Source organism: Typopeltis vanoorti, chromosome 3, assembly GCF_054136105.1.
Source record: "Typopeltis vanoorti isolate ZY-2024b chromosome 3, IOZ_Tvanoo_1.0, whole genome shotgun sequence".
Classification (NCBI taxonomy): domain Eukaryota; kingdom Metazoa; phylum Arthropoda; class Arachnida; order Uropygi; family Thelyphonidae; genus Typopeltis; species Typopeltis vanoorti.
Genome location: NC_143551.1, coordinates 142,419,503 through 142,444,554, shown reverse-complemented (window position 1 = coordinate 142,444,554; position 25,052 = coordinate 142,419,503). Strand labels below are relative to the sequence as shown.

The 25,052-nt window shown below is 34.7% G+C and overlaps 1 protein-coding gene across 1 annotated transcript; it reads left to right on the top strand.

Moving 5' to 3' along the window:
* Positions 1-465: 465 nt before the first annotated feature.
* Positions 466-25,052, top strand: LOC150108620 (uncharacterized). The gene is made up of 2 exons (XM_090416077.1): positions 466-647; positions 22,874-25,052. The coding sequence occupies exon 2, from the start codon at positions 22,920-22,922 to the stop codon at positions 24,579-24,581; it is 1,662 nt and encodes a 553-aa protein (XP_090272203.1). The 5' UTR covers positions 466-647; positions 22,874-22,919; the 3' UTR covers positions 24,582-25,052.

Here is a 25,052-nt window from a genome sequence, read left to right as displayed (position 1 = left end):
TTCTTCTTCATCTTTTTCTCTGTTATCTTGGAAATATAGGAACTCCTTTAGACGGTAAGCAAACATTTTTAAAATAGGACATGTCTTTCATACTAATTCGCAGAAACTGAAAAATAAAGCATACACATCAAATCTTATTACATAGAATTTTAATTCATTCTTCAAAATAATGTACTTCGTTGTAAAGTACAAATTTCTTATGCACTTGAAAATGCCATCAGTGTGAAACGTGCAAGGCAGCACCAAGAGAACATAATGCTGCGATCTTTCAAGAACTAAGCATTCCTACTTAAGGTGAGATGTTCATCAATTTTTTTTTTTTTTTTTTTTGCAGCGAGAACTTGACCATTTCCAGTACCGCATCCTATTGGTTGTGACGAGTGTGACGTCACAGATATTGCTGACATGAAAAGAGAATAGCACGTTATTTAACAATTCACGAAACATACTGAATGGAGTGGACTTTCGCTCTTCAGCATCACTCGGTTTTAGTTTTGTTACGCGTTAGTCTGTGTATTCCCGGAGAGAAAAATTCAAAGTAAATTGATGTTTGAAGAAAAGAAAAGGGAATGCAGTTTGATTATTGACAAGCTTTTAATATAGTTTTTCATATTGTTTGCTGAGTGAGGATAATCAAGTCCTATCAGGTAAAGAAATTTTATTCATCTTAATAAAGTCTGGGATTAATAATAAAATTAAAAAAAAATAATAAGAATGAAAACGTAGTTGCTGTATTTAAAATCTAATTAGTGATATTTTAAACTGAATTTTCATTCTTGCCTATTTGGAAATATAAAACGAAACAATAAAATCACCCATTTTTCCAAACATTACAGAAGAATACGGAATATTTTTCTACAGTTATACGTAAAGAGGGTGGATATTGCATAAGATGATATTGTTTCCGCTTTCTAAATAAAATAAATAAATAAATAAATATTCTTTTAACGGTAAAAAAAAAACAACAAAAAGTTCTAAATGGACTTCGAAATGCTCAGATTCATAACGGTAAGACGATAGTTCTGTTTCCTTAAACTAGACGTTACACTTCCCACCTGAACATGCTGTTCACCATCGGACGACGTCAATTCCTCTTGCGTTTTGTAACGTCGAAAAATAGCAAGGATAAATTGACACTCATTCGCATTCATCTCCAAACTCTTGCTTTTTTTTTCTTGTGGACAACTTTGTAGTTATACTTTTTTCCCCATAGCATAAACATTTCATAATCTTAACTCTTACACAGAGATAAACAATAGTCACACATACTGAATAAAACATTGCATTGAAAGAACGTGTTTTGTGTGTTGAGCATTATTTTCGTATTATTTGTAACGTACTGAAATGCTTCCATGATGACACCAAGCAATGTTAAAAATTATTTAAGTGGCATTTTTATTATTGAATTTAATGTCGTTTGAGGCTTTCACTGGTACATTTCAAAGGAGTGAAAAGATGACGTGATGTACGAAAATAGTGGTCAAATCGTAAAATTAATGTAAATTACAATTGTAGATCATTAGTTATTTCTAAAGTGATGGAGATTATTCCAGTCTTGGAAAAGTTTATACGGGGGCCAGAATTTGGAGTGGATAATAGAAAACTTTATTTAGATTGTTATTGTTTAAATTCATGGCCGAATCGTTTACCGCTATGAGGACACTGTATTGAGTGTACATGGCTATATTCTTCTTGACGGTTTACCACTTTTATGGGAGGAAAAATCCTGTGACACCGGATGAGACTGGTTAACTCACCCTTTATGAAGAACAGCGTGCGTTTGGTAAGTCATGTTAATCAACTCACATTTGTGAAGAGCTTTGAGAAAATGCCTTATTTTAGGTTACTGCGTCAACCACAGTACTGGAAAAAAGATACCAACCTAGTGGCATGGATAAAGCGATGATTGTTCGACAAATAAGTGAGGTGTCCTTGGGCCACTGATATTCAATTTATAGCTCAACAACACAACGCCTACCAATTAAAAAAAAAAAAAAAATCGGCTAACGCCTTTTTATTCCCGTATACGGGGAGTAGGCGAGGCCATTTAGCCCTATCTAACTTTTGGAGACTGAGTGGGCAGTTCAATCTCCACTGGTACCAATCAGAGATAGATGGCCCAGGGCTATCACTAATTAAGCGGTACACAGTGAAGAGAGATGGCTCAAATGTGCCGCCATCTCGTGGTCCCTAACCCTAACACAATATATTTAATGTCTGAAATAATGTGGGTTCTACGGTCGATTTTCTTGCGTTTACGGAACGAAAAACCCGAGTTTCCGGGAGGAAAAACCCGCTAGCCCGTGCCAGAGATCGACTAACTCGGGAACCGGTCGAAAAAAGGCTTAGAAAAATTTCCTCTAGTCGCCGACTAGACTCGAAACCAAGTCTTCCTTCGTGCGGCCAAGCGCCGTGGTGTGTAAACGCCACATCCACTGAGCTACACAGGCTCAGCCTACCAATTTAATCAAAGTTTAAATTTATTCGTTTTAAACTCGGAGTGTGCTTTAGGAGAGCGAGGAATAATTGATACGATGGCCATTTCGAAAATAATGCCTGAATGTTATTAAGTGTTTGGAGTGTGAATAGTCTTGAACCTGTCTAGATTTGTTTTGTTCCCTCATCTTTCCGCTACAACTGAGTGCACAGTGGTGTACGACCGCAGTTGTATTTCACCTGATATCGCGTACAATGGACAAATCAAGTTTGTGGAAGTATGTAAAACAGCACTTAGGAATTAAATTTTTTAATACACAAAACTTTGAGCGCTATTGAAATACACAGCGGATAATAAACTTTTTATGGTGAAGCAAATGTGATGTGAGTATTAGTCAAGAAGAACAATAAACAGAGATGTCAACATTAATGACCATTCGCCAACTGGCAACCAAAAATTGCAACTGTATGATCTCCATAAGCAGAAAGCTGAGCAGCTAATTAGTGAAAATCTATCTCACAAGAGGAATTTTGGTTCAATAGCTATCCAAGTCATCATTCGGAACTGTGGAACATTTTCACTACATCCCGGACTTAACTCCATCGGACTTCTTGTTATTTCCCAAATTGAAATGTAATTTTGAAAATGACAAATAGCCAAAGAAGAGGGAGAAAATGATTCGGTTCAACAGCCGTTTAACTATATGGGGGTGGGGCAAGTGACACCGTAGAGCCAGCCGCAACAATCCAGAAGGTAATAAAACAGCCTTTAAAGAAACTTTTGCCCCTTTTTTACGGTTTGGTGTTTCTTGATTTTGGTTGTATTATTTGCGCTGTGATTTAGTCCTAAATAACTAAAATATTTGATAAAACTCCAGTAAAACGTGCTTGCATGTGAAAATAATAGGTAGAAAGGATGAAAGACAAAAGTCATTGAATGACGCCGGTTGTAAATTTCTATTTACGTCTCTGACTACACTACAAGGACATTGAACAATCACGTCCCTTTCGAAGGGAGTATATGGTGACAAATAGTGTACGATAATTTACAAATAGACTGCAAATTTATCGTACATTAATACCATGAGTGAGTATAAGGGTTCTATAAATCCAATAACCTCTTTAGATCAAGCCTGATACTTTCTCGAGCCACGTCATGCCTTTAGTAAGGGTGGTAGTCTCACACTATGGCAATGAGAATATACTATGGCCTGAAGACTTTCACAAACACGGATTCTAATCCTTAGTCAATTACTTGAAAAGTGAATTATGAATTCTGCCAACTAAGCATTTAGAATGATTAAATGGCTAGAATATTCTGTATTCACTCTTTACAATAATGTTATTGTTTGTTTTGTGAAATCCCACATGCAAAACCAGTGCATATCTAGAGAGGAATAAATTAGCTTATTCAATGAAAGATAGTTCTGCTTTTTGAAAAAAAAAACAAATTCATGCTAGAGACGGCTGATTTCCTCCAGTTAGTTCCTGTTATTTCCCTCTATTCGTATTTATCAAAGGCTTGACTGGCCTAGGTTAAGTTATCCATGCTCCGGCTAACAGGCTGCAAAAGTTCGATTATCACCACGGTAACGGATGTTTTGTGATAGTTTTTAGATGGGAGACGAACTTCATCGTCCGCTGTAAAACCACTATCCTGCTTACTACAGATCTGAAATGGCTTGAAAGTTCTATGTCTGATCTCTAAAGCACGTCCACTTTCTGATCTCTCCCCTAGCCTATTTTTGTGACACGCATATTATGTAGGTTCATTGATTCATTCTGCTGTTGTCATACCTTGGTCCTACTGTCAACCACAGGAATTGGGATTCTTCACACACCAGATCTCCTTTTTTTTTTTTTTTTTTTTCTTAAAAGAAAAATTCTCGTATCGATGTTCTTGCATTTACGATACAATATTTGCTCGAATTTACCTGATAAAAGTGTAACTAGGTGAGATTGTCTACTGCATCGGTTCCCAACCGGTGGTACGCGTACCACCAGGGGTACATGCTGGGCAGTTCAGGGGTACACGAAAAATAACACAGGCCTGCAAAATTCCAGTCATGAAAAGTTGTCTGGAAACTATTAACTGTTTCTGATTTATTTTTGACCGCTGATTTCAAATATCTCTTCCATTTTTCTCTATCACGTAAGGATTTTTCACAAAATGGATCTCAGTATTATAGTAAAATAGCTTTAAAACACATTATATTAAGTAAAATAACAGTATTTAAACTTTTCCTGGAACATTTTTGGAATGAAAGTATTGGGAAAAAATACTTACTTTATATTTCCTTGTGGCGTCTTTTTCTTTTTCCTTCCAAGCTTCTTTTTGAACTTTTTCTGTGAACTTCTTTTCCCGGGTCATCTATGTGCAACATCCAGTAATAGTCCGCCATCATGCTGACATTCCACCTGCCCTGACACCTTCTTTCCATCTCCATGCCTTGGTGGAATCGCTCTCCTTGCTCTTCGTTGATAGTTCCCAGATTCTCAGGAAAGTAGTCTTTTTATAGTTGGGGTCCTTGTGATTTCCTAAAAATTTGGTCACCACCTCTTTCAAAGCTTTCCACGCTTCTTTTTCAACGGTTGCCATTTTTTCTTCAAACAGTTATTCCTTCACAAGTTTCCTGATGTCCGGACCGATAAAAATACATTTTTTCAATTTTGCTGTAGATAATCCCGGAAATTTTGCACAGATGTATTTAAAACACTTTCCTTCTTTCGACAAAGCCTTGACAAATTGCTTCATCAATCCCAGCTTTATGTGAAGCGGGGGCTAAAAGGATTTTTTCCCTAGCAACCAAAGTTTCGTGTAACACATTTTTACTTTCAGGTTCTAATGTGACTCTTTCTGGCCATTCTTGATCCAATGTTGCTCTCGATCTCGGCTGTCCCACTCGCACAAAAAACACGGTTATTTGGGGTATCCTCTTTGCTAGGTGAATTTTGACATCAACATTATTACACGACACTACGTAAAAACATTAAAAAAACCCTAAACACATTAAATTAAATCTTCACACCAACTTAGAAAACATGCCACTTTTCAGAAATATGATAATCTTAGTAGTCAACGACTAAAGTTCAACTAAAGAATCACACAAGAAAATATGTCTGTGACAACAGGAAAGTCATTCGTTATCTCGACGAATTAGATTCAAAGTAGCCACCTACACTTTTATCTGCATTTCTCCCTCTCTCTTATATCTTAAGAATGAGATATAAGAACATTTAAAACTATTTCAAAAACAAGGGGAATGATTAATAGAAATGGGTTTAAAAGGGAGTACACAAGTGGAAAAAGGTTGGGAACCACTGTACGCGTTTTTGGTATACTGCATTGAGAACAACTTTTATTGTGTTTGACTGATTACGACCCGTCTGTCCATTAAGATCCTCGATTTTTGCAGACACAATTGGTTTCTTACACCAAGAATATTCCCTACCACTTCTCTGTGACAGTTTCACCATTCTGTTCTGAGTATCATGCTGCGCTTCAAGTTACTTAGGTAGCATTATTGGTCCATTATCGCACTTTCTATCTCTCTGTGTGCTTTATTTATGTAGTGATGAGTAATACCGTATTTGAAGAAGCGGTGGATTCCACAGATTTGAAGATATACATAATAAATTGAATATGCAATGTATTTGTTTCAATTAGATCTGATCGCTTACGCCTATTTCTAAACTCTACAGTCATAACCTTTTTAATTTGTCCTTAATATATATATATATATATATATTAAGTATTAGTATATATATATTATATATACTAATATATATATATATATATGAGAAAGAGCGAGAGGACCCTTTCCATGCAGAGAAATTTAGAAATAATTCTCTCTGACAATTAAATATGTTGGATTGCCTTACCAGTGTGACAGTGCTTCTACTGAGCGAAATATTTCTGATCTCCTGTGATCTTTCAAAAGGTATGAGACTTTGGCCTACTTTCGTTCGACCTTATCTTCGCTAAGTTCATAATTCTGGTTCAGGAAGCACGTACAGTCTCTTAGAGAACACACTTCTTTCCTCTTCCAAGTGCGTGTTCGCATTCAGGCCAGTCTATAGCATTGAGGGGGGGGGAGTTCAGAGAGTTTTTAGTTCGAACCTATCTAACACTACGTTTTTAGGTGTTTCGCTCTTACGGCCAGTAAAGACTTTTCGCAAATGATCAATCATTTTCACTTGAACACTTCAGAAAATATGGGGTATTTGATAGTCGACATGTGATATTGACCAAGTACCCTCATTCTGTTTAGAAGTTTCGATTGATAGTTTTGAAAGGGGTAAATGCAAAATCTTTCCATACCTGCATAACAACTGAAAGTATTCAAAAAAGTAAAATTAGAACTAAAACGATATTTTAAAAATAACTAAAAATGTTGCTTATTATGATTCGGAGATTTTGCATTTTTTTTTCACTAAGCACATGTTAGGATAAAAATTAGAATTATAAATAACTCCAATCTTTATTGCGTCTATTAAATACACTGCGGTGGTACAGCTATTCGATAAATAAATATTTTTTTTATGGCATATTGTTACCGGTAAGTAATGGGCAATGTTCGAGAAATATTGAATAATTGGCTTTACTAACAAATTCTCAAGTCTGATTGGTTACCGTGCTATCCTTATTGCTGTTGTTAGCATACAGTAATCGATGGTGAGAAAATAGAATGAGAAAGTGAAAGAATGAAAATGAAAACCCAATTAAAACATCATAGAAAACTCTGAAACTTTTCAATATCTTAATTCAGTATTTTATTTATAGCATATGATGATATAACCGCCGTGAGGCCCCTTTTACGGGGAAGTATGGCACCATCTCACTCCCCCAAATTTTTATCCGGTATCGGGACCGGCATAGCTGACGAATCAAGCCTATGGCTGGGTCTTAAGTATTCCTGACTATAATCTGTGTGTGTTCACGGGGCCGGTTTGCCTGCTTGCGGGAGGGAAAATCCCAGATAAACTGGGGAGAAAAACCTGCTGTCCACTCCCAAGACCGGCTAACTTGGTTATGTCTGAGAAAGATCCTTAAGTTCCTCACGTCGTCGACGGGAATCGACTCAGGACACTCCTTTCCCAGGCACATGGTTGCGAAGCGCATAGCCACTCGGTCAACCGAGCGGACCTTAATCAGTTACTCACCAACGTCAAAGTACTTTTACGTTGGTGAGTCTAAAACAAAATTAGACATTAATCTGCTCTTCATTGAGAATGATCAGAAAATGTATTGAGTTGTTTTGTACGTTAACCCGAGGTCAATTTGTTTGCTTCTGCATACGAGGAAGAGTAAAGACAGCCTAGTTCACCTTGAAGTGGAAAAGTCCATAAAATGTCTCAGTCCCGAGTGGCTAGCATCTCCACTCGACAGTCAACAGCCTGAGGGTTCGAATCCCGATATGAGCAGATCATGATGTCGGTGATTGGTTTTAGGTAGAAAATGAATTTCATTGTCCAGTGTGAGAATACACACAAATCAACAGGTATTTGGAATGGTGAATCTCGAGTTTAGCGTGCCTTGTTATGTCATGATCATCATGCCGCTTATTACAGGTATTGACCATATTGGTCTGTTTCGGTCTCATTATCCATCCAATATTCTTTTTTCAGGTCTACCCTGCCTTCTCTTTCCAATTGGCTTATATTTTAGTATTTGTTCGACATCTGGTGCGGACCTCAAACACATTTAATACTAGTTTTAATGGCATCGATTTAATACATGGCTGCCAAGTTTTAAGGTAAAATATCGGGTAATGTAAAGTTGATGTCGTTGCTTTTCTACATGAATTGAAGTCTCTGGTGGAATAGAAATAGCATTACTAATAATAACGGACTTACTTGATTTATTAATGGATATTTGATTGACATCCCAATAAGGTTGACTTTGTTAGGTTAAGCCAGTGTTTCTCAAATTGGCCCCCCTGTGGGGCGGGGCAATTTGAATATTTTGGGGGAAATTAGAAAATGATGTTGCATTCGTCACCTCATCACCGATATACTCAAAAAACTCATCATTATAGGCGATAAACTGTCGGTGTTGCAACTCTGACTTTCCCAGAAAAATAGCTGACATCACTGCACCAGTCAACATAAATACAGTATCAAGAAGAACTCTCAGAAAAGCAAACTGATGAGTCTATTAGAACTTTATTCAACATAAAAGGAACAATGGCATAGCTTTCTGACGAGACTGAAACGAAATACAGAAATTCAACTAGTTTTGCAAAAAAAAAAAAAAAATACTGTTGCCCTTCCCTTCGTCATATTTAGTTGAATGTGGCTTTAGTGCTGTAAATGACTTGCTACTGAAAAAAAGAAATCATCTGAATATCACAAACCACGGGGATTTGAGATTGAAAATGACTAAATTAGTACCTCAAATAAAAACTCTTTGCAGCAGACATCAAGCTCAAGGATCGCATTAATTTGGATTTTATTTTCCAGAGTTCAGCTCGATTTATGTTTTATAATATACAAAGTGTAATATAAAATTTATATTCATTGAAGAAAGTCAAAAAATCTGTTTTACCAATGTTCCTTTTTATTTAAAGTACACATTTATATTATACTTTTTCAGAACTTGGCTGACTATTATGCTGGGGGGGGCATCAAAATCTTTGAGGGGTTGAGGTGGGGCATGATCCAAAAAACGTTGGGAGACACTGGATTAAGCCATCCCATCCGTAACCAATGAAATAAAATGGTTTAACCTATGAAATAAATCGAATAGTTAATTATTATATTAAGTTCTTAAATAATTAATTAAATGAAGTTTTTAATATTCCCCGCAACGAGAGGTTGAATAATGGAACCTTTGTGACATGTAGCTGGTTTGAAGAAGTTAATTAATCAGGTTAGGGTAATGTACATAGTATTTATAACCTGAGAGAACTTAAGGCTCTGAAGATTACCTAATTGTTCACTTGAACAATTGCACTGTCAAATAGAACAGTACAATTGTTCAATTGCAATGTTCCTCGGTCATACGACACGTTATGGTATATGAATGACGTAAATAAGGTATTTATTCATGTCATATACTCAAATGAAAAATTTAGAATAATTTTCGCAAACGTAAAAGTTATTCTGAATAGCTTGGTTTAAGGGTCTTCTGAAAATCTCCCTTTTAGCTCCTTCATGGTACAAATTCGGATATAGTCTAGGCTAACAATCTTTTGTGGGTGGGGTTCAAACAAAAATATTATCAGTACTATAAGTATTATATCCTATGCTATTTATTATTAGTATAATATTAAGCATAGTAATCCATTCCTTATTTAAATGGATTATTTTGGTCTGATTTTATTCAGTTTACGTTGCATTAATGTGTTTACATGAAAACCAGAGTTCCTTGGGTTGCTGAAAAGTATAACAAGAAACCAAAAAGTGTTCAATCTATTTATTCTGAAGTATTACAAAATACCTTTTACATTCGTGTCACGCAAGGAAGTGAAATATACTTTCTTACTAGTCAAATATACAAAACGAAATGTAGCTCATTCAAGGAAAAAGATGAAGGATGTCAAAGAAAAAATACCATGTGAAATAACATTCCCTATTCCACGCATTCCCTTTTGCTGTTACATCTAATATTCATTATTATTACGTCCAATAGTCCTTACTGTAAAGTAATTTGCCTCATGTAAAACCCAATTTTGATCACAACAGTTAGCTCCTCCTATTTTAATATTCTTCAATATTTCTCCATTGATGAATTCTCTAGTCAATTTGTTGGTTTTGCAGAAGGAAAAAACTTCCGTGTAAGAAGGGCTAACTCATCATCGGCTGAAAGGTCCTTATAAATGTTGCTTGTCTTAGATAGAATTTGTATCAACATATACATGCATGCATGCTTGCATATATGCCGATTTTGGATCGTAGTTTCGCTACTTCTGTGCTTTCGAATGAATAGCGAACTCAGTATAGCATGCATCTTAAAAAATAAAGAAAGAAAATATTCTGTTTAAGCTATATCGTTTTTTTTTTGTTTGTTTGTTCAGTAGTATATCATATTCTGCAGGACAATGTGATTTCCCTCCCCCTATCCCTAATTCTGTAATGTATACTGCCTAGGTTCTTATAAATAGCTTGATTGGTGTGTGTGTTTGGTGTGTGTACCATTCCAATGGGCTAGTTTGAATATAAGTATTTAGTAGCTTGTTGATTGCTTGCTTACCATGTCCCACAAACAAACTCAAGACTAAGACTAAGACTAAGAGTAAAGTATATTAATCTCCTGAATATGGTTTTTAAAGCTAAACTTATATTATATTTTAACTATATAGGTGATTATATAGCCCAAAAGACTGCAATAACATAAATAAAATTCAGATTTTAAAAGACAACAAAACGTGATGCACTATAACATCAGGTGTCATATTTCACAACTGGTAATCACGTACGACTAGACAAAAGAGCAAGGCTAAGTGGCGTAGTACTGGATCGCTGAGTTAAATATTTGTGTACCAAACACATAAAACACAACATTATAAAAATTGTTTAATTTATCGCAAATAATTTTTAAAATAGCGACCTCTCATAACAATTGAAAATAAATGCTAACATTTTAAAAACCAAACGATTATCATGCGATTAATGTTAACAGGACATTTTGAAACTTGAAACAAAAATGATATTTAACAAACAAATAGGTTCAATGTAGCTCACGCGCTTTATCGAAACATGCTATGTATATTCCTTGCCTTTAAAAACATAAAACAAACTGAGTTTCCGTACATACTTTTCTTGGACTTTTACGAGGTATCTTTTGCTCCACCCACGTTTCACATTTTGTACAGGTGTGGATAGTCCCATCATACTGAATGCTAGCATTTGAAACGTTTTATGCTGTTACGACGTAGAATCCTACAATCGTTTATTGCTTTTGAAACTACAGTTTCGTTTACCTTTATATATATGTTAACCACAAGGATGAGAAAGAGTTTTGTTTTTTACGATGCCAAATATCATCACCCCAAATGTGGGGACGAAATTCGCTCAAATTCGATAAATTAAGGATGTTAAAATTGATTTCATGTATTTTTATATGAATGCGATGCGATACGTGTATTTACTAAATTAATTATTTATTTTGTTTTATGATTTTGAAATAATTAAAAATCACTTTAAAAAGGAATAGGCAGCTAAAATCTGAAATAATCGTATCGCATCAGTGTGTGTGTGTGTGTGTGTGTGTGTGTGTGTGTGTGTGTGTGTGTGTGTGTGTGTGTGTGTGTGTGTGTGTGTGTGTGTGTGTGTGTGTGTGTGTGATTCATCCTGGATAAATTATTGCCTCTTTCACCAAAATCATTCTGAGAAATATAATAGCATTTAACAATAAAGTATTGTGAGAGAAAGCATTCAAAGAACACAATTGCCTTTAGTCGATGAGTCACGAACAATTAAGAGTGTAAAGGTAGGTCAGGAAACATTAATATTAGCTGTAGCCTCTCATAAAAGTAGGTCTTCAGTTGAGATACGTTATATGATGGTAAGAGTGTTGTTTCAGTAAGTTTAAGGAGAAATCTTTAAAATACTACCCTCACACACGGAAGAATTGCATATTTCGAAGAGTATAAATGCCTTTATCTTTAATTTATTAGTCGTATTGTGAATGTTATTCTAATAATGCGCACACAATATGCATGTGGATAAGTCATAAAGAAATTTATCAGTCTGGCTATGCAATATCATTGAATATTTTTGAATTATTAAATGTAATTCGATAAACATGTGAGAAACAGGATAGTAAAGGATGTTGCCAAGGGAAAAGAAATTACCTAAGTAAACCATAGATTACATTAGAAAAAAAAATAATAAGTAGGTTATGCATATCCTCTCTTGTACACTTCGAAATTTGCTTTTTTTTTTAAGAAAGGCATCTTATGTATAAGACAAAATAAATGAACATTTCATAGATCGCCGTAGGTTAAATCTTTATTTTAAAATCTCTGATAATAGGATATTCGATCGGTAGTATTCTTCATTCAAGATGACACATCTTGAAAGCTATTCTATGGTCTTAATACAAACCTCCTTGTGGCTGGAATAAAAACCAGATGCCATGAAATTCGAAGAAAGATCGTGTAATATAAAACCACAGGCGTGCGATCGCATATCAAATAGTTGCTTTTTAAAAACACCGATTTCATGAGCACTAGTAATAGCTCTGTAGAATAGGCGAATGTATATTCTTTATTTCAACTTGCTTTCATTAATAGGACGATAGTACTTTTTTTATCCCTCCAGGAAACTGATTTCTGACTATAGTTTTAACGCTAATTTCTCCTATAACAGGATTAGGATCGCATTAAAAAATAAAATAAAAATAAAAACGTAGTCAACATATGTTGAAGTGAGAAAATGCGAAAGCTTGTTTGTCTACTTGGGAAAGATGCGAAGAAAGATGTTTTGATTTATTTCAAACGACATTCGAAAATAGTAAATGAAAAATCTCGTGGTTTTAACGTTTGAAATATATTTGAGATACGCTGATATATAACATAAGTGCACGTGTTTCGTTTTTATTGACTTATTCGTTTTTTTTTTTTTTTTTTTTTTTTGGACACCCTCAGGTTTTAGCATTATTCGTTCTGAACAGATGTATTGAATTTCTCCAGACAAAGAAGGTAACTTTCAGAAAATTATGCAGTCTGAGTTCTAATCATTAAACATAACGAAACATCATTAAAGATAATGATGTTTAAATGATAAATACCTTCCTTAGTAGATAAATGTGAAGTACGTTCTTTTCGAACGCTATCCACCATTACACGCAAAGAACCACATGAGAAAAAACTGGCGACGAAATACAAAGGTTGGGAAGCAGATCAACTCTGGGAAATTTTCCGAGAAGCTCCTCTATGCCAGATTCTATCAATAAGCCTTAGAATTTATAAGGGAAACACGGATTTCTCTAGATCTTTCAGGATAAATGTCTGTATACGGTTGACGTAGGTGAGAAAACCTGTTGTGCATCTTGGATGGTGGAATCCGTAGTTGTCGCTGATTAGCTGGCAGTTTTCACTTTCACATAAATCAGTTCCTTTAAAAATTTTGAAGAGAACTACAGAAACAGCAGAAACTTCCAAACGTCTGGCCAATTAGCATTCGGATCTCAATTTCGGTACTTGAAAGAATGCTATGTAAAATATTTTTTAGCAATGTACTGTACAACGTTGTTGTTTATTGTTGTTGGTGTTGTCAAACGACTCATCGTATCTGGTTAGCTGTACTATCTTGTAGTGAATGAAAATTGAATTGGCTACCATACTTCTCGGCATTAAGAAATATTGCGTAATGTTTGTACATTGGTATCAAAAAGTTAAGGACGAACTACATCTTCATATGCAAAACATTTCATGAATACAGCCAAATGGAGACATCAATTTATTGCCAGCATACTAATAAACTATATTACACAAAAATGTGTTATAAATTTCGTAAAAGTTAATTGCAATTCGTTTTTTGGCAAAAGTTACAAATTTCCTGAGGACGTAGTTAAGGAATTAATGTACAGTGCTTACAGAAAGTTATGCGCAGAGACATTTTAGTATGGAATATGTCCACCCCGAATTGAGATGCAGTTCTCGCAACGTCGTACCATGCTTAGCACTTAGCATCAAGTGATTCACGAGTTCTTGAGACAAACTGATCCACTCCTCCTTCAGAGAAAGGATATGACCTTGCTTATTTTCTGGAGGGGAATTTCGAGCACCAATGCATTGTTTCCCAAACGTGTTCTATGGTAGCGCTTCCCAAACTGGCGGCCGTATGTTTCGTTGAGGGGGCCCGTGAAATAATGAAAACAAATTTAAAATGTTTTAAGACTAAGTAGATTTTTTTATCTTAAAAGAAACGTATTTAATTTTTATTATTTATTATTTCTTTTTTTTGTAATTTTTTTATATTTTAATGGAAAAAATTACACATTCATTGGTTCACAAATTTTGCTTCCTGCGTATTTCGGCGCTTAATGAATATTAGTAAATATATGCTTATTCATGTAAGTTTCATTTCAAAGGAGAAATCTAAGAATTGCGGTTTCAAATATTTCACCTGATATTGACTTTTTGTGTAGCAGTATTGAAACACATCCATCACATTAAATTGTTATTAAATTTCTTTTACGTTTTTAATTCTTTCTTTCTTTATTACTAATCGTTTTACGTTTCATGTGCTTGTACTGCAAATGTACAATAACAATCTGTATATCTATCTATATAAAAATATGAGATAATGTGCCATGTCAAATGTGTATGTAAGATGCTAAAAATGTAATATTTGCATTTGATTTTTGCAATATTCGCTGTGTATGTTTTGTATTGAATATGAATACAATAAATATTATAATAATATATGTCTATATTACGATTTTTTTTCGAGGGGGGACCGTAAAATATTTTAATTTTTCCAAAGGGGGCCCTGACATCCAGAAGTTTGGGAAGCACTGTTCTATGGGATTGAGATCTGGAGAGCGTGCTGACCACTCGATTCAGTTAATATCCTCGGTCTCCAGAAGTATCTCTACTGCTCGTGTACGATGTGGTGTGGCATTGTCATCCTTAAAAATGAATTCTTTGCTATAGCACTACGGAACAATCGAACATGATGTTGAAGAACTTCGTTGCAATATCGTTCACCAGTCACAGTTCCTTTTATCCAGCACTTGTAGCTCGGTGCGTCCATTAAGCATAATGTATCTCCTCAAAATGATCCTAGCATCGTCTTAACTATCCCTTTCAAGAACATTATCGCAATATAAAACAGTACCACTTGCGCGCCAAATCAAGTGTCGTCTAGGATCGGAGGAAGGACTAAAACGACTCTCATCTGTAAAGAGTATATTAGCCCATTGGTGTCTTGTCCAATTTTTATGCATACAAAATCACCGAAAACGTGCTCTACGATGAGCTGTAGATAAAAGGACGCAGACTACAGGCCTTCGAGCGTATAGGCCTACTTCTCGCAGATGTCTTGCCAAGATATCCGCGAAGCTGTGCTACAATGGAGCCGACTTGCAAGCTGATCTGCTTTGATGCATCGATTACGCTTTGCTCTAATAACTAAGTATCTGTCTTCGTGCTCCTTGGTAGAGCGAGGACGACCTCTGAGCAAATTTCTGGAACAATTCCATTGGTTTGAAATGCTTCTCAGAGCCTGTATACAACGAGATTTCAAACTCTCTGGCAATATCAGTAATTCTGGGGCCTTCTTCAAGCTTTTCAGTAATTCTTCGCCGCATGGAATCATCTAGATGATGTCTATGAAATATTACAAAACATACAAATTTGCCACTTTATTCCTTCACGAGAAGAGCTTCCTTCAAACACAATTCGCTTAACCTTTGCCTTCCATCTTGTTGAATGCTGCCACGTGAACCCTCTGCGCACTATTCGAAAATCTGAATGTGTACCCGCTTTCTACTCGAAAGCATCATTTATAAAAAATTTCATCAGCTAATTCGTCTGAATTCGCGGTTGTAATTTTCAGAAATAGTGTTCGTCCTTAGGTTTTGGACGCCAATGTAGATTCTGCAATCGTTCAGATATTTGACTTACTCCATAAAAAGAATAAGCCATCCTAAAATATTATTCTGATAATTACGTATGAACTTGTTGTTCCTGACTTCAGTCAAGGATGAGAAATTCTGTGGTAGATAAATCAAAATGCTATGTATAAAATCGAATCCGAGTTAATAAAAAATTCGGTTCAAATACAGACTCTTCTTATAGATACATTTCTCATCCATTCTGTTGGAAATCAGAATGGGTGAGATTTTGAAAGTCTTTGCTCAACTTTATTGCAAAAATGGAAATCTTCCTGGTTTAGAACGTGCAGCAGTTATTAAACCAAACCCCATCTGTTAGGAATAACATATAGCTGATGATGCTCTATAAATTAGAATAAAAATATTTAAAAAATGGAAATAATGCGACATAAAAAAAGACAAAGACAATTCGGCCTAGACTTGTTTGTGGTAAAATTCATTATTAAAAGTTTTATTTATCACCGCACATAATATATAAATGTCTTGTTTGGACCAGTTTTACTCAACAAATGGCCCAATTTAAACCAAACACGTTGAATCGAAAGAAACAAAAATTGAATGCCGATTTCATTGAAATCTAACCAACATGCATGTAGATTGGCAAAACGAATTTAATAAGTGCTACTCATTTTGAAAAACTTAAAACTCGGTTGGTAAAAATAGGTGGATTTCGCAGTAAGTGAAGCTCCAGAAGTGCAAATGATCCTCACTTAGTGGTTCAACTGGCTAAACTGGAAAATGAAATACAGAAAAAAAAATATAGTACAGCGGAAGTGAAAGCGGTCAGGAAATTTAACATTCTCTTTTATTCTCCTAGCGAGATCCCATTCTGAGAGTTATGTCAGGTTTATGTATTATGCCAGATTTATAGCACCGTGTAAGGTTCGTGTCTTGCAGTGCTTCAAGGAAGTCATCTTACAAATCAGATGAAAAATAAACTTTAATCTCAATGTGTTAGGAGATTTGGCTGATTCAATTCGGTAGGCTTACATGTCACCCGAAAAAACGCTGGACTTTTTAGTCAGGTAAAAATGACTCAGAAAAAGATAAATTTACCTCAACATTTGTTTTTTGGAAATGAGAGACTGTTTTACGCTTTGGCTTCTCTCTGCAACAAGTAGCAATGCCGAAATGTTCAGTATAAGTGGTGGGGGTAATAAATGTTGTCAAACTACTCATGAAATCTAATCTCGTAAGATTGTTCATAATGACAGCTGATTTCTTTAAAATATTTCCACATACGTGGTCTCACGTTAGTAAAAAAAAAAAAGATGTGCTAAAGGGAATGATAAAAATTAGCAAATGGTGTGACGCAGTCATACGCTATCTTTAAGGTTATCAACATTCATATTGAATAAGCAAAATCAATCACTTCATTAGGTTAAAACATTTGGTAACTGACTTCCTAAAATGCCTCTACCAGTTTTCGATGAGCGGTCTACCTGTGTTTCCCATTCAACTAAAATTCTTTATATGAAGTTTATGATCTAGCGAAATATAAGCCAGTTAATAAATATCTTTTTTTATATAAAATAGTTCGTTTGATGTTCTTTATATGAAGGTTTCTCGTATATATCCTAGATAGGAAAGTTTTGTTTCTTGTAACTTTCTCGTGCTATGAGGGAGAATTTTATTTATTTATTTATTTTTTTTAAATTATTGTAATCCTAACTTTGAAAATCTGTTATCAGAAAGTCTTCACTTTTTAACTAACCAGCATGCATCAACTAAACCAAACACAAGAATACGTCAAACAAATATTACCAACTCGTTTATTCTAATCTTAGCTAGCGTTATGGTGTGAATGTCGTATGAGTTCTTCGGTCGATTTTTTCTGAGTTATGGGTTAAAAATCTGAAATACCATAAATACCATACTTAACTGCTACAAATATCAAATACTTGGAGAACTGGTTGAAAAAAATCTTTAAAAACGTTTCCCTGATTGGTGATCAGAGGAGGTTTTAAGTAAGTTTCTCTGATCACCGAACAGAGAAGCTTTAAAATGTTATTAGTTCTTTCTTCCAGTTTAATTTACAATTAGGAGGAATTATAGGTATGATTTATTTACCAGTTAGTGAGAAGTAGTTTTTCACCATAAACAACGTGACAGTAGTCCTTACCAGAAAACATTACAGAAAAATTTATTATTAATATTATTATTATTAGTAGTAGTAATAATATTATTAAGAGAGACCTCCAGGGAGTCAGTGATTCATTGACGGTATGTTATTTGCACCAGCTGACTTATCTGTTCTTAAATTCATTCATGCTACATGTACACACAACATCCAACGGTAATCCATTCCAATCGCGCACCACTCGATGAGAGAAAAGATATGTAGACTGCAAAAAGATATACAAACTTTGATCTTAAAGCGAAATGCAACCGAAAGAGGCAGAAACTCTGGACTCGTGAACAAATTCTAAAAGGCACCACTTACAAGAGAACAAATGATCTCTAATTGCATTTAAGCCTACATTTCTTTTTCAAGAGTCTGGGAACGTTTAGTTCCGCATCATAAATATTGTAATTAAACCTTCGAAGTATTTTATGGGTACACTAATCCTGTTAATTTTTACCATCTTTATTTGGATCAATTATCGATCTGGTATTTTTATTCACAATTAAAAATAAACAACTTTTGAAAATTCACGAATACAGCTTAGAAATAAATAAAAATTGTGACTATTCTAGCAAGAATTTTGTTGCTTTCCAGTCCATTCATCTTAAAAGAAAAGGTGGAACGCCTCTTGTTTAAATGATTACGACCATAAATTGCCTTTCACCGTGAGAATAATGCAAGCAACCTAGAAAATTTAAAACCACGTTGTATGAGGAATTTCCTTTATCATTAGCACTTATTACTCAGGTTAGTTTAATTTCCTTCTCCTCAATTACATAACCACTTTCCGAGAGAAAGCACTCAAACCGGTTCTACTCTTTTATTCCGTTTTCTACAACCTACTATCACCTTGTTCTGTTCTGTAATGTCTGTTCATTCGAACCTCCTCACTTATTAAACTTTGAACAGAGAGTTTTGATTTAAATATTCAGTTTTGTTTTCAGAAATTGTTTGGGTGGCCTACATTTAAAGAATCTGTATGAATCTTCCTAGTATATTCAGAAGATTCGATATAGGTTCCATCTTTTGAGGAAGTAAAACAAAAATTCAACCAATGGGCAACTTTTATAAGGAAAATGATTAGCTCATAAACTTCCATTTAATCCTTCACAATATAAACGAGGTGATACGCTCGCCCCGATTTCGTGAAAAACCTGACATTATAAAGAAGAGATATTTCCAGAATGGCAATAATTTATCTAGAACCGACGAGGAAGTATTCTATGTAATTACAAGAAAACAGTTCTTGTAACTACACAGAATAATTTCTTATCTTATCGGCTCTTCATAGAAATTTCATTATGAGATTATGCTAAAAATATTCCCACAGATTCAAGTTCGATTCACTCGTGTGAACATTTGATATGAACTATTTACAATATATTTTGTTCACTACTTGCCTTTCAGACTTTTTTTTGCATGAACCTCTTCATATTTTGCTTTAATAAAGAGAACAGAAATTTAGGTCCCAAGTTTGTACCATTTAATATTTTAGAAAAACAAAAATACAGAAAGTCATCTGTAGAAAAACCTCTTGAAACTGGTGGCAGAAATATACTGCTTAGGTAAAGTGTGATGTTTGTAAACATTTCGTGGATCGGTGATGGCATAGCTGAAGGTTAATGAGATCACGTGATCACTTGAAGAGAGCACAGATACTTAAATAACAGCAGTATAACAAAGCAATATCAAAAAAAGAGTAAAGATACGAAAATTAAAATCGAAAATTCGTTCCAAATCGCTCAATTGCAATATCGAATGAACACAATTGTTCGAAATGATAACTTCATAAGAACCATTATTTTTATCGTCTTTATTTTAAGAGGAAAATTGAATAAGAATTTCATTGTGAAATAATTCAGTTAATAAAGGATTAAAACTGGAAAAAAAGTAATCATTGAAATTAATTTAATAAAAGTACTGATATTTTTTATTGTAAGATACGAGGTGGGGAGGGGGGGATCTGGAAAGTTCTGATAAACATCTAGAACAAAAATGATATTAAAGAAAATGATATAATCACAAGAAAGAAAATATCTTAAAACCCTTTAACTTCCCCCCCACCCTTTTTAAATCAAATTGTAATTTGTTCTTTTTCTTTCAGGATATTTATATATCCTAAAAGATGTTTCTTATGAAGACATAAAATTAATTAAGTTTTGTTCTAAGTGTTTATCAAAACTTTAAAGAACCTCCTCGCATATTTTTATTTTCTATAATTATACAGATATTTTCTTTCTATAATACTGTGAATTTATTTACATCACGCATGTTTGCTAGTATGGTTCTGTTCACCACCAACAGTTTAATTCAGTCACTCGTGAAATTATCCAGAAAAAAAAAATTTTCAGGAAAAAGGACGATTTCAAACACTGTGGCAGCTCTGAATATGCTAAAATATAACTCTCATTTTGTAGACTGAATTTAAAAAAAAATCAAATATCTTCCTTTAGTTTTAATAATGTTGCGTATTTTACCACTTTAGAATAATAAAGCAATATTTTGGAGCATGCGCGGGGCACGAATATGATGGTTATTTAGAAAGCTTTTCCCCTTCCCATTCATAAAGTTCAAAAATGTGCAGGGGATTAGTTGGATCCAAACACAAAACGCTGAGAGAAATATTGTGTAGTTTCTTAGTATGCTCAACTTCTTGATTACTAAACTGATAATGGGCCAAAAGCTCTCTTGAGCACTATATGACCTGTCTCTGCATGACGGTCTCTCTCTCTTTCTCTCTCTCTGTTCATATCTCTGCTCGGTGTGCAGAGATCTGGGTTTACCTTGGACAAAATTGGTTAGGATCCTCACTCAACCAACAACCAATTGGCACGTGAGCAAATGCGTGAAGTAACTCGTAAGATTGAGGCACAGTACGAGTATGTTGAATGTCAAGCACACACACCATCGCTTTTGCCGCGAGTTAATGGAGACTCACTTCGCCCTTACTACTGATCATCATTAGAACGGAATCTAACTTACTGTGAAATCTTTATTTTAAATTGACAAATCGAACACATCACGCACTAGCTTCATTAGTTCTTTGTGTACAGCTGTTTCTTATGCAATCTACTTTCTCAAGTATAATCTAGTGCTGACAAGAATTTTTGGCAAACAAATTTTTGTTCATTTTCCAACAGTGATGAAATATGGCCTTGGTTACAGAAGCAGTATAACATTTTCCATCGTAATCGCAGGAGAGAGGGGGGGGGGAGTAAACATAACTTATCCCTTAAACAACCCCAAAAATACCTTTATAGTTAGACACCGTTCTCACGTAACAGTGTAAGAACACAACTACAAACGATGGTTATGGAAAACCACATGGCAAATGAAAATACTTCTTTCTATCAATCTATTTTATGGCACCGTAACAACTAACTATTGTTTTTGGGTCAGCAGAAACAAATAGCTGATAATCCTGGATTCACCAGGTAAAGATTAAACATGGTGATTCTTCGTGTCACGTTGTCTCCATTAAGCATTATGGTGGTGTGTTTCATACGATGATGATAAGTACTTACCAGATAAACGCTTTTCTAAGTAAAGAAGCTAAGCAGCAATTCTAAGCAAAGAAGACTTTAACCATTTAATAACCAAGGTTGGCTAAAAAAGTTGAACCAAATACAATTTTCGCAAAAAAGAGTAATCATTTTATTCACTTTTTCACAGACTGCCCATTGCACCGTTATGAAAAAATATAAAAGTTAACAGTTTTGTCCTTATATCTCTAAAAAGCCTTTTCATTTTCCAAAGGAATAGCTCCTTTAGCCTTAAGTAACTTTTGAAAATCTGTAGCCGGTCTTCATCGTTAGCTATCACCAATAACTAACCTCATAGCTATCGATGATTTTGAAGAAAACGTTCGCATCTAGTGATTCTAAATCCAATTTTCATACTGTTGTCTGAAATAATGCGGGCTGCATGGTTAAAAATCCGAGTTTCTATGGAATGAGAAAGAGAATAAAAAAAACTCCATAGGGAAAAAATCCGCGCCTTTTATTCCCTACAGGAAGTAGGCGAGGAAGTTTTAGTCCTATGCAATATATGGTGAACTACTCAATTTGTATTTTTTATTAGTTTTTGAAATCCGTTAATAGTTTCTATCCTATTTATCATCGGAAGGACAAGAATCAGAGAAAACATCGGCCAGCTCTTCAAAAAAATGATCTAATTTAGAAGAATGCATGTAAACGATAGTGCTCACCATTTCTATTCATTTTGAGGCAATAATTACTCAGTTTTATTCTATGGGTGTTTTATCCACAATAACATTTTAACATTTAATTCACTTTAAGTGAATTAAATGCTAAAATCAGTTATTTCCTGTACTAGCGAAAACGATTGCAAACAACGTACTATGTACTACGCGAACAACGATTTCAAAAATATATCTCTCTTCTCCGAAAATTGAAAAAAAAAAGTCTGTTTATTCCTTACAAAGTTCCTCCCGGTAATGATTGTTGTCCTTTAACTCCACAGGAAATTTTCCACACATGAAACTTGAATGTATTACAAGCTTAACAGTTATAAATTTTCATTGCATCATATTCCTGGGACCAAACTTGCCAGAACATGAGAACAAGAACTCAAAGAGGGTAATGTCATAGTCAAAACAGGACACACGATAAATTTATATATTTCTATAATCTAAAACAGATGTTCTTAGATAATTACTGTTTCTTATTAACTGCCATGTTTGTGTTCAATATATATATTCTATTAACTTCATTGTATTGTTTCAGAAAAAAAAATTGAAGAAATCTTGTGCTATACAAATCTCACCATTCCATGCCACCGTTTCATCAACAGAGATGTCCTCGAAAATGCACCATAAGATCTGTAGTTTATGGAATAAGTATATGGTTTGCGTTATTCTTTATTGTGTTTCATTATACACGAAACCAACATGGATTCCCGCATATGATAAACCCGCTACATCGGGGACTACTACAACAGCAACAAAAACCATGGAATGGTATAGGAATTTACAAGTACATAAAGGCCCAGAGTAACATTAATAACCTGAGAGATTCGTCATCAGTTGTGTTGAAAGTGGATTACTTGTCTGTTCCTAATGACTACCAGATACTTAAGATGACATTGAACATGTCAAATATTCCAGTTCCTTATGATATACAAGTACCTCGAACCTCCAGTGGCAGTGAAGGATGCAACAAATATCCCGATATTTATGACCTTGATTTCAACAATATTTATTGGCAACAGTTGTCCACATCGAATGGAACCTTTTATCTATATGCAGCTTATTATGATGACAGATCCCGTGTTGGTTCAACTCCTGTACTCCGAATTCTGTCCATGGTGGATCGTTTGAACCCACCAGCTCTGTTTTGTCAATTTTGGTTTGCTGATGGTGGCTCTTCAGCATTTTCAAATGCCTCTTACAAATATATGTGGTTAAGCACGTGGGGAAATTATCAAGATAATATTTTGCAGCCGTTCTTAATTTCATGCCCAGTGCCTTTTAACGAATCACGTGGTTTGGTGCCATACTCGGTATCCTTGGTCGAAGAAAAATGTACTAGACCAACTACTAATTTACGAGTGATTAACACGAGACCATCCCAGAAAAAAGACTTTGCAGTATGCGTTAAAGGACTGGATTTTTTTCACAAAGATCTTAGCGTACGATTGGTAGAGTGGATTGAACTTTTACGTATTCTAGGCGCCCAAAAAATATTTTTCTATGAATTTGAAATACATCCAAATATTTCCAAAGTAATACGCTATTATCAAGGTAAAGGATTTGTAAAGATTACTCCAATCTCCTTACCAGGAAAACAGCCTAATCACGCTGGACTACGACATCTTTATATGAAGGCCAGAATCATTAACAAACGACAGAACGAGCTGATTCCCTATAACGACTGTTTGTATCAGAACCTCTATTCTTATAAGTATTTGGTGTTACTGGACACTGATGAAGTTATTGCTCCTGTGAAGCATAGCAAATGGTCAGATTTAATGGTCAAAGTTGTCCAGCAGGCTATGCTAACTAACAAAACTTATTCTAGCTATGATGTTCGCAATGTGTACTTCCTGGATGACATGCTGGATGATGGGAGCAAACATATAGTACACGAGCAAGGAGTTCCAAGTTATATGCATATGCTGCAACACATTTATCGTTCTAAAAATTTTACTATGCCTGGATTTTATGTGAAATGTTTCCACAACACTGAGGAAGTAGTGTCATTGCATAACCACTTTCCAATCAACTGTTTCGAGGCTTGTAAAACATTTAGTGTGGGTACAGAACTTGCTCAGCTGAACCATTACAGAAATGACTGTGTACATATACTTCCAGATTGCCAAACAGATTTTAAGACGTATACTGTTAAAGATACAATTTTATGGAAATACAAAGATGAACTTATTTCAAGGACAAAAGAAGTGCTTTCCAGGTTGGGATTCTTCGACAAGCGTTGATTTGAGAACCCCCCCACCACCACCACCACAATTCATATAACTGAAAATTGTCATCTTAAAACAGATTCAAATTCATATTGCTCGCAAATTGTGCCACACAGATGGAGAAACAATATAGAAATGTCCCATTCTATCCATATTGACAGGATTAGATATGTTTGAGTTGGATAAGAACGACATAAAGGAGCTTACAGACAAGTTCTAGTATTAAAAAAAAAAAAAACTGAACAAATAAGATATTTATTTACAAATCTGAATAGATGAAGTATGTCTCTTCAGTAACCCAGTATAGTGAAGAACTGAATGTAATCCTACTGTTTATATAGAAGTGATAATTTGTTCTTTATTTAAGTAAATAATTTTCTTTTTAGCCATCTGCGTTCTTTATTCTGATAATGGATTTGAAGAAGGTAAGATTGTGATACTGGTAATTTAAAATAAATTTTGAAAGGAGTCACCGTTTTTTTTTTT

Bases quoted from the DNA above. Each gene is read 5' to 3' on its own strand.
- LOC150108620 (XM_090416077.1), top strand. From the start codon at position 22,920: ATGCCACCGTTTCATCAACAGAGATGTCCTCGAAAATGCACCATAAGA.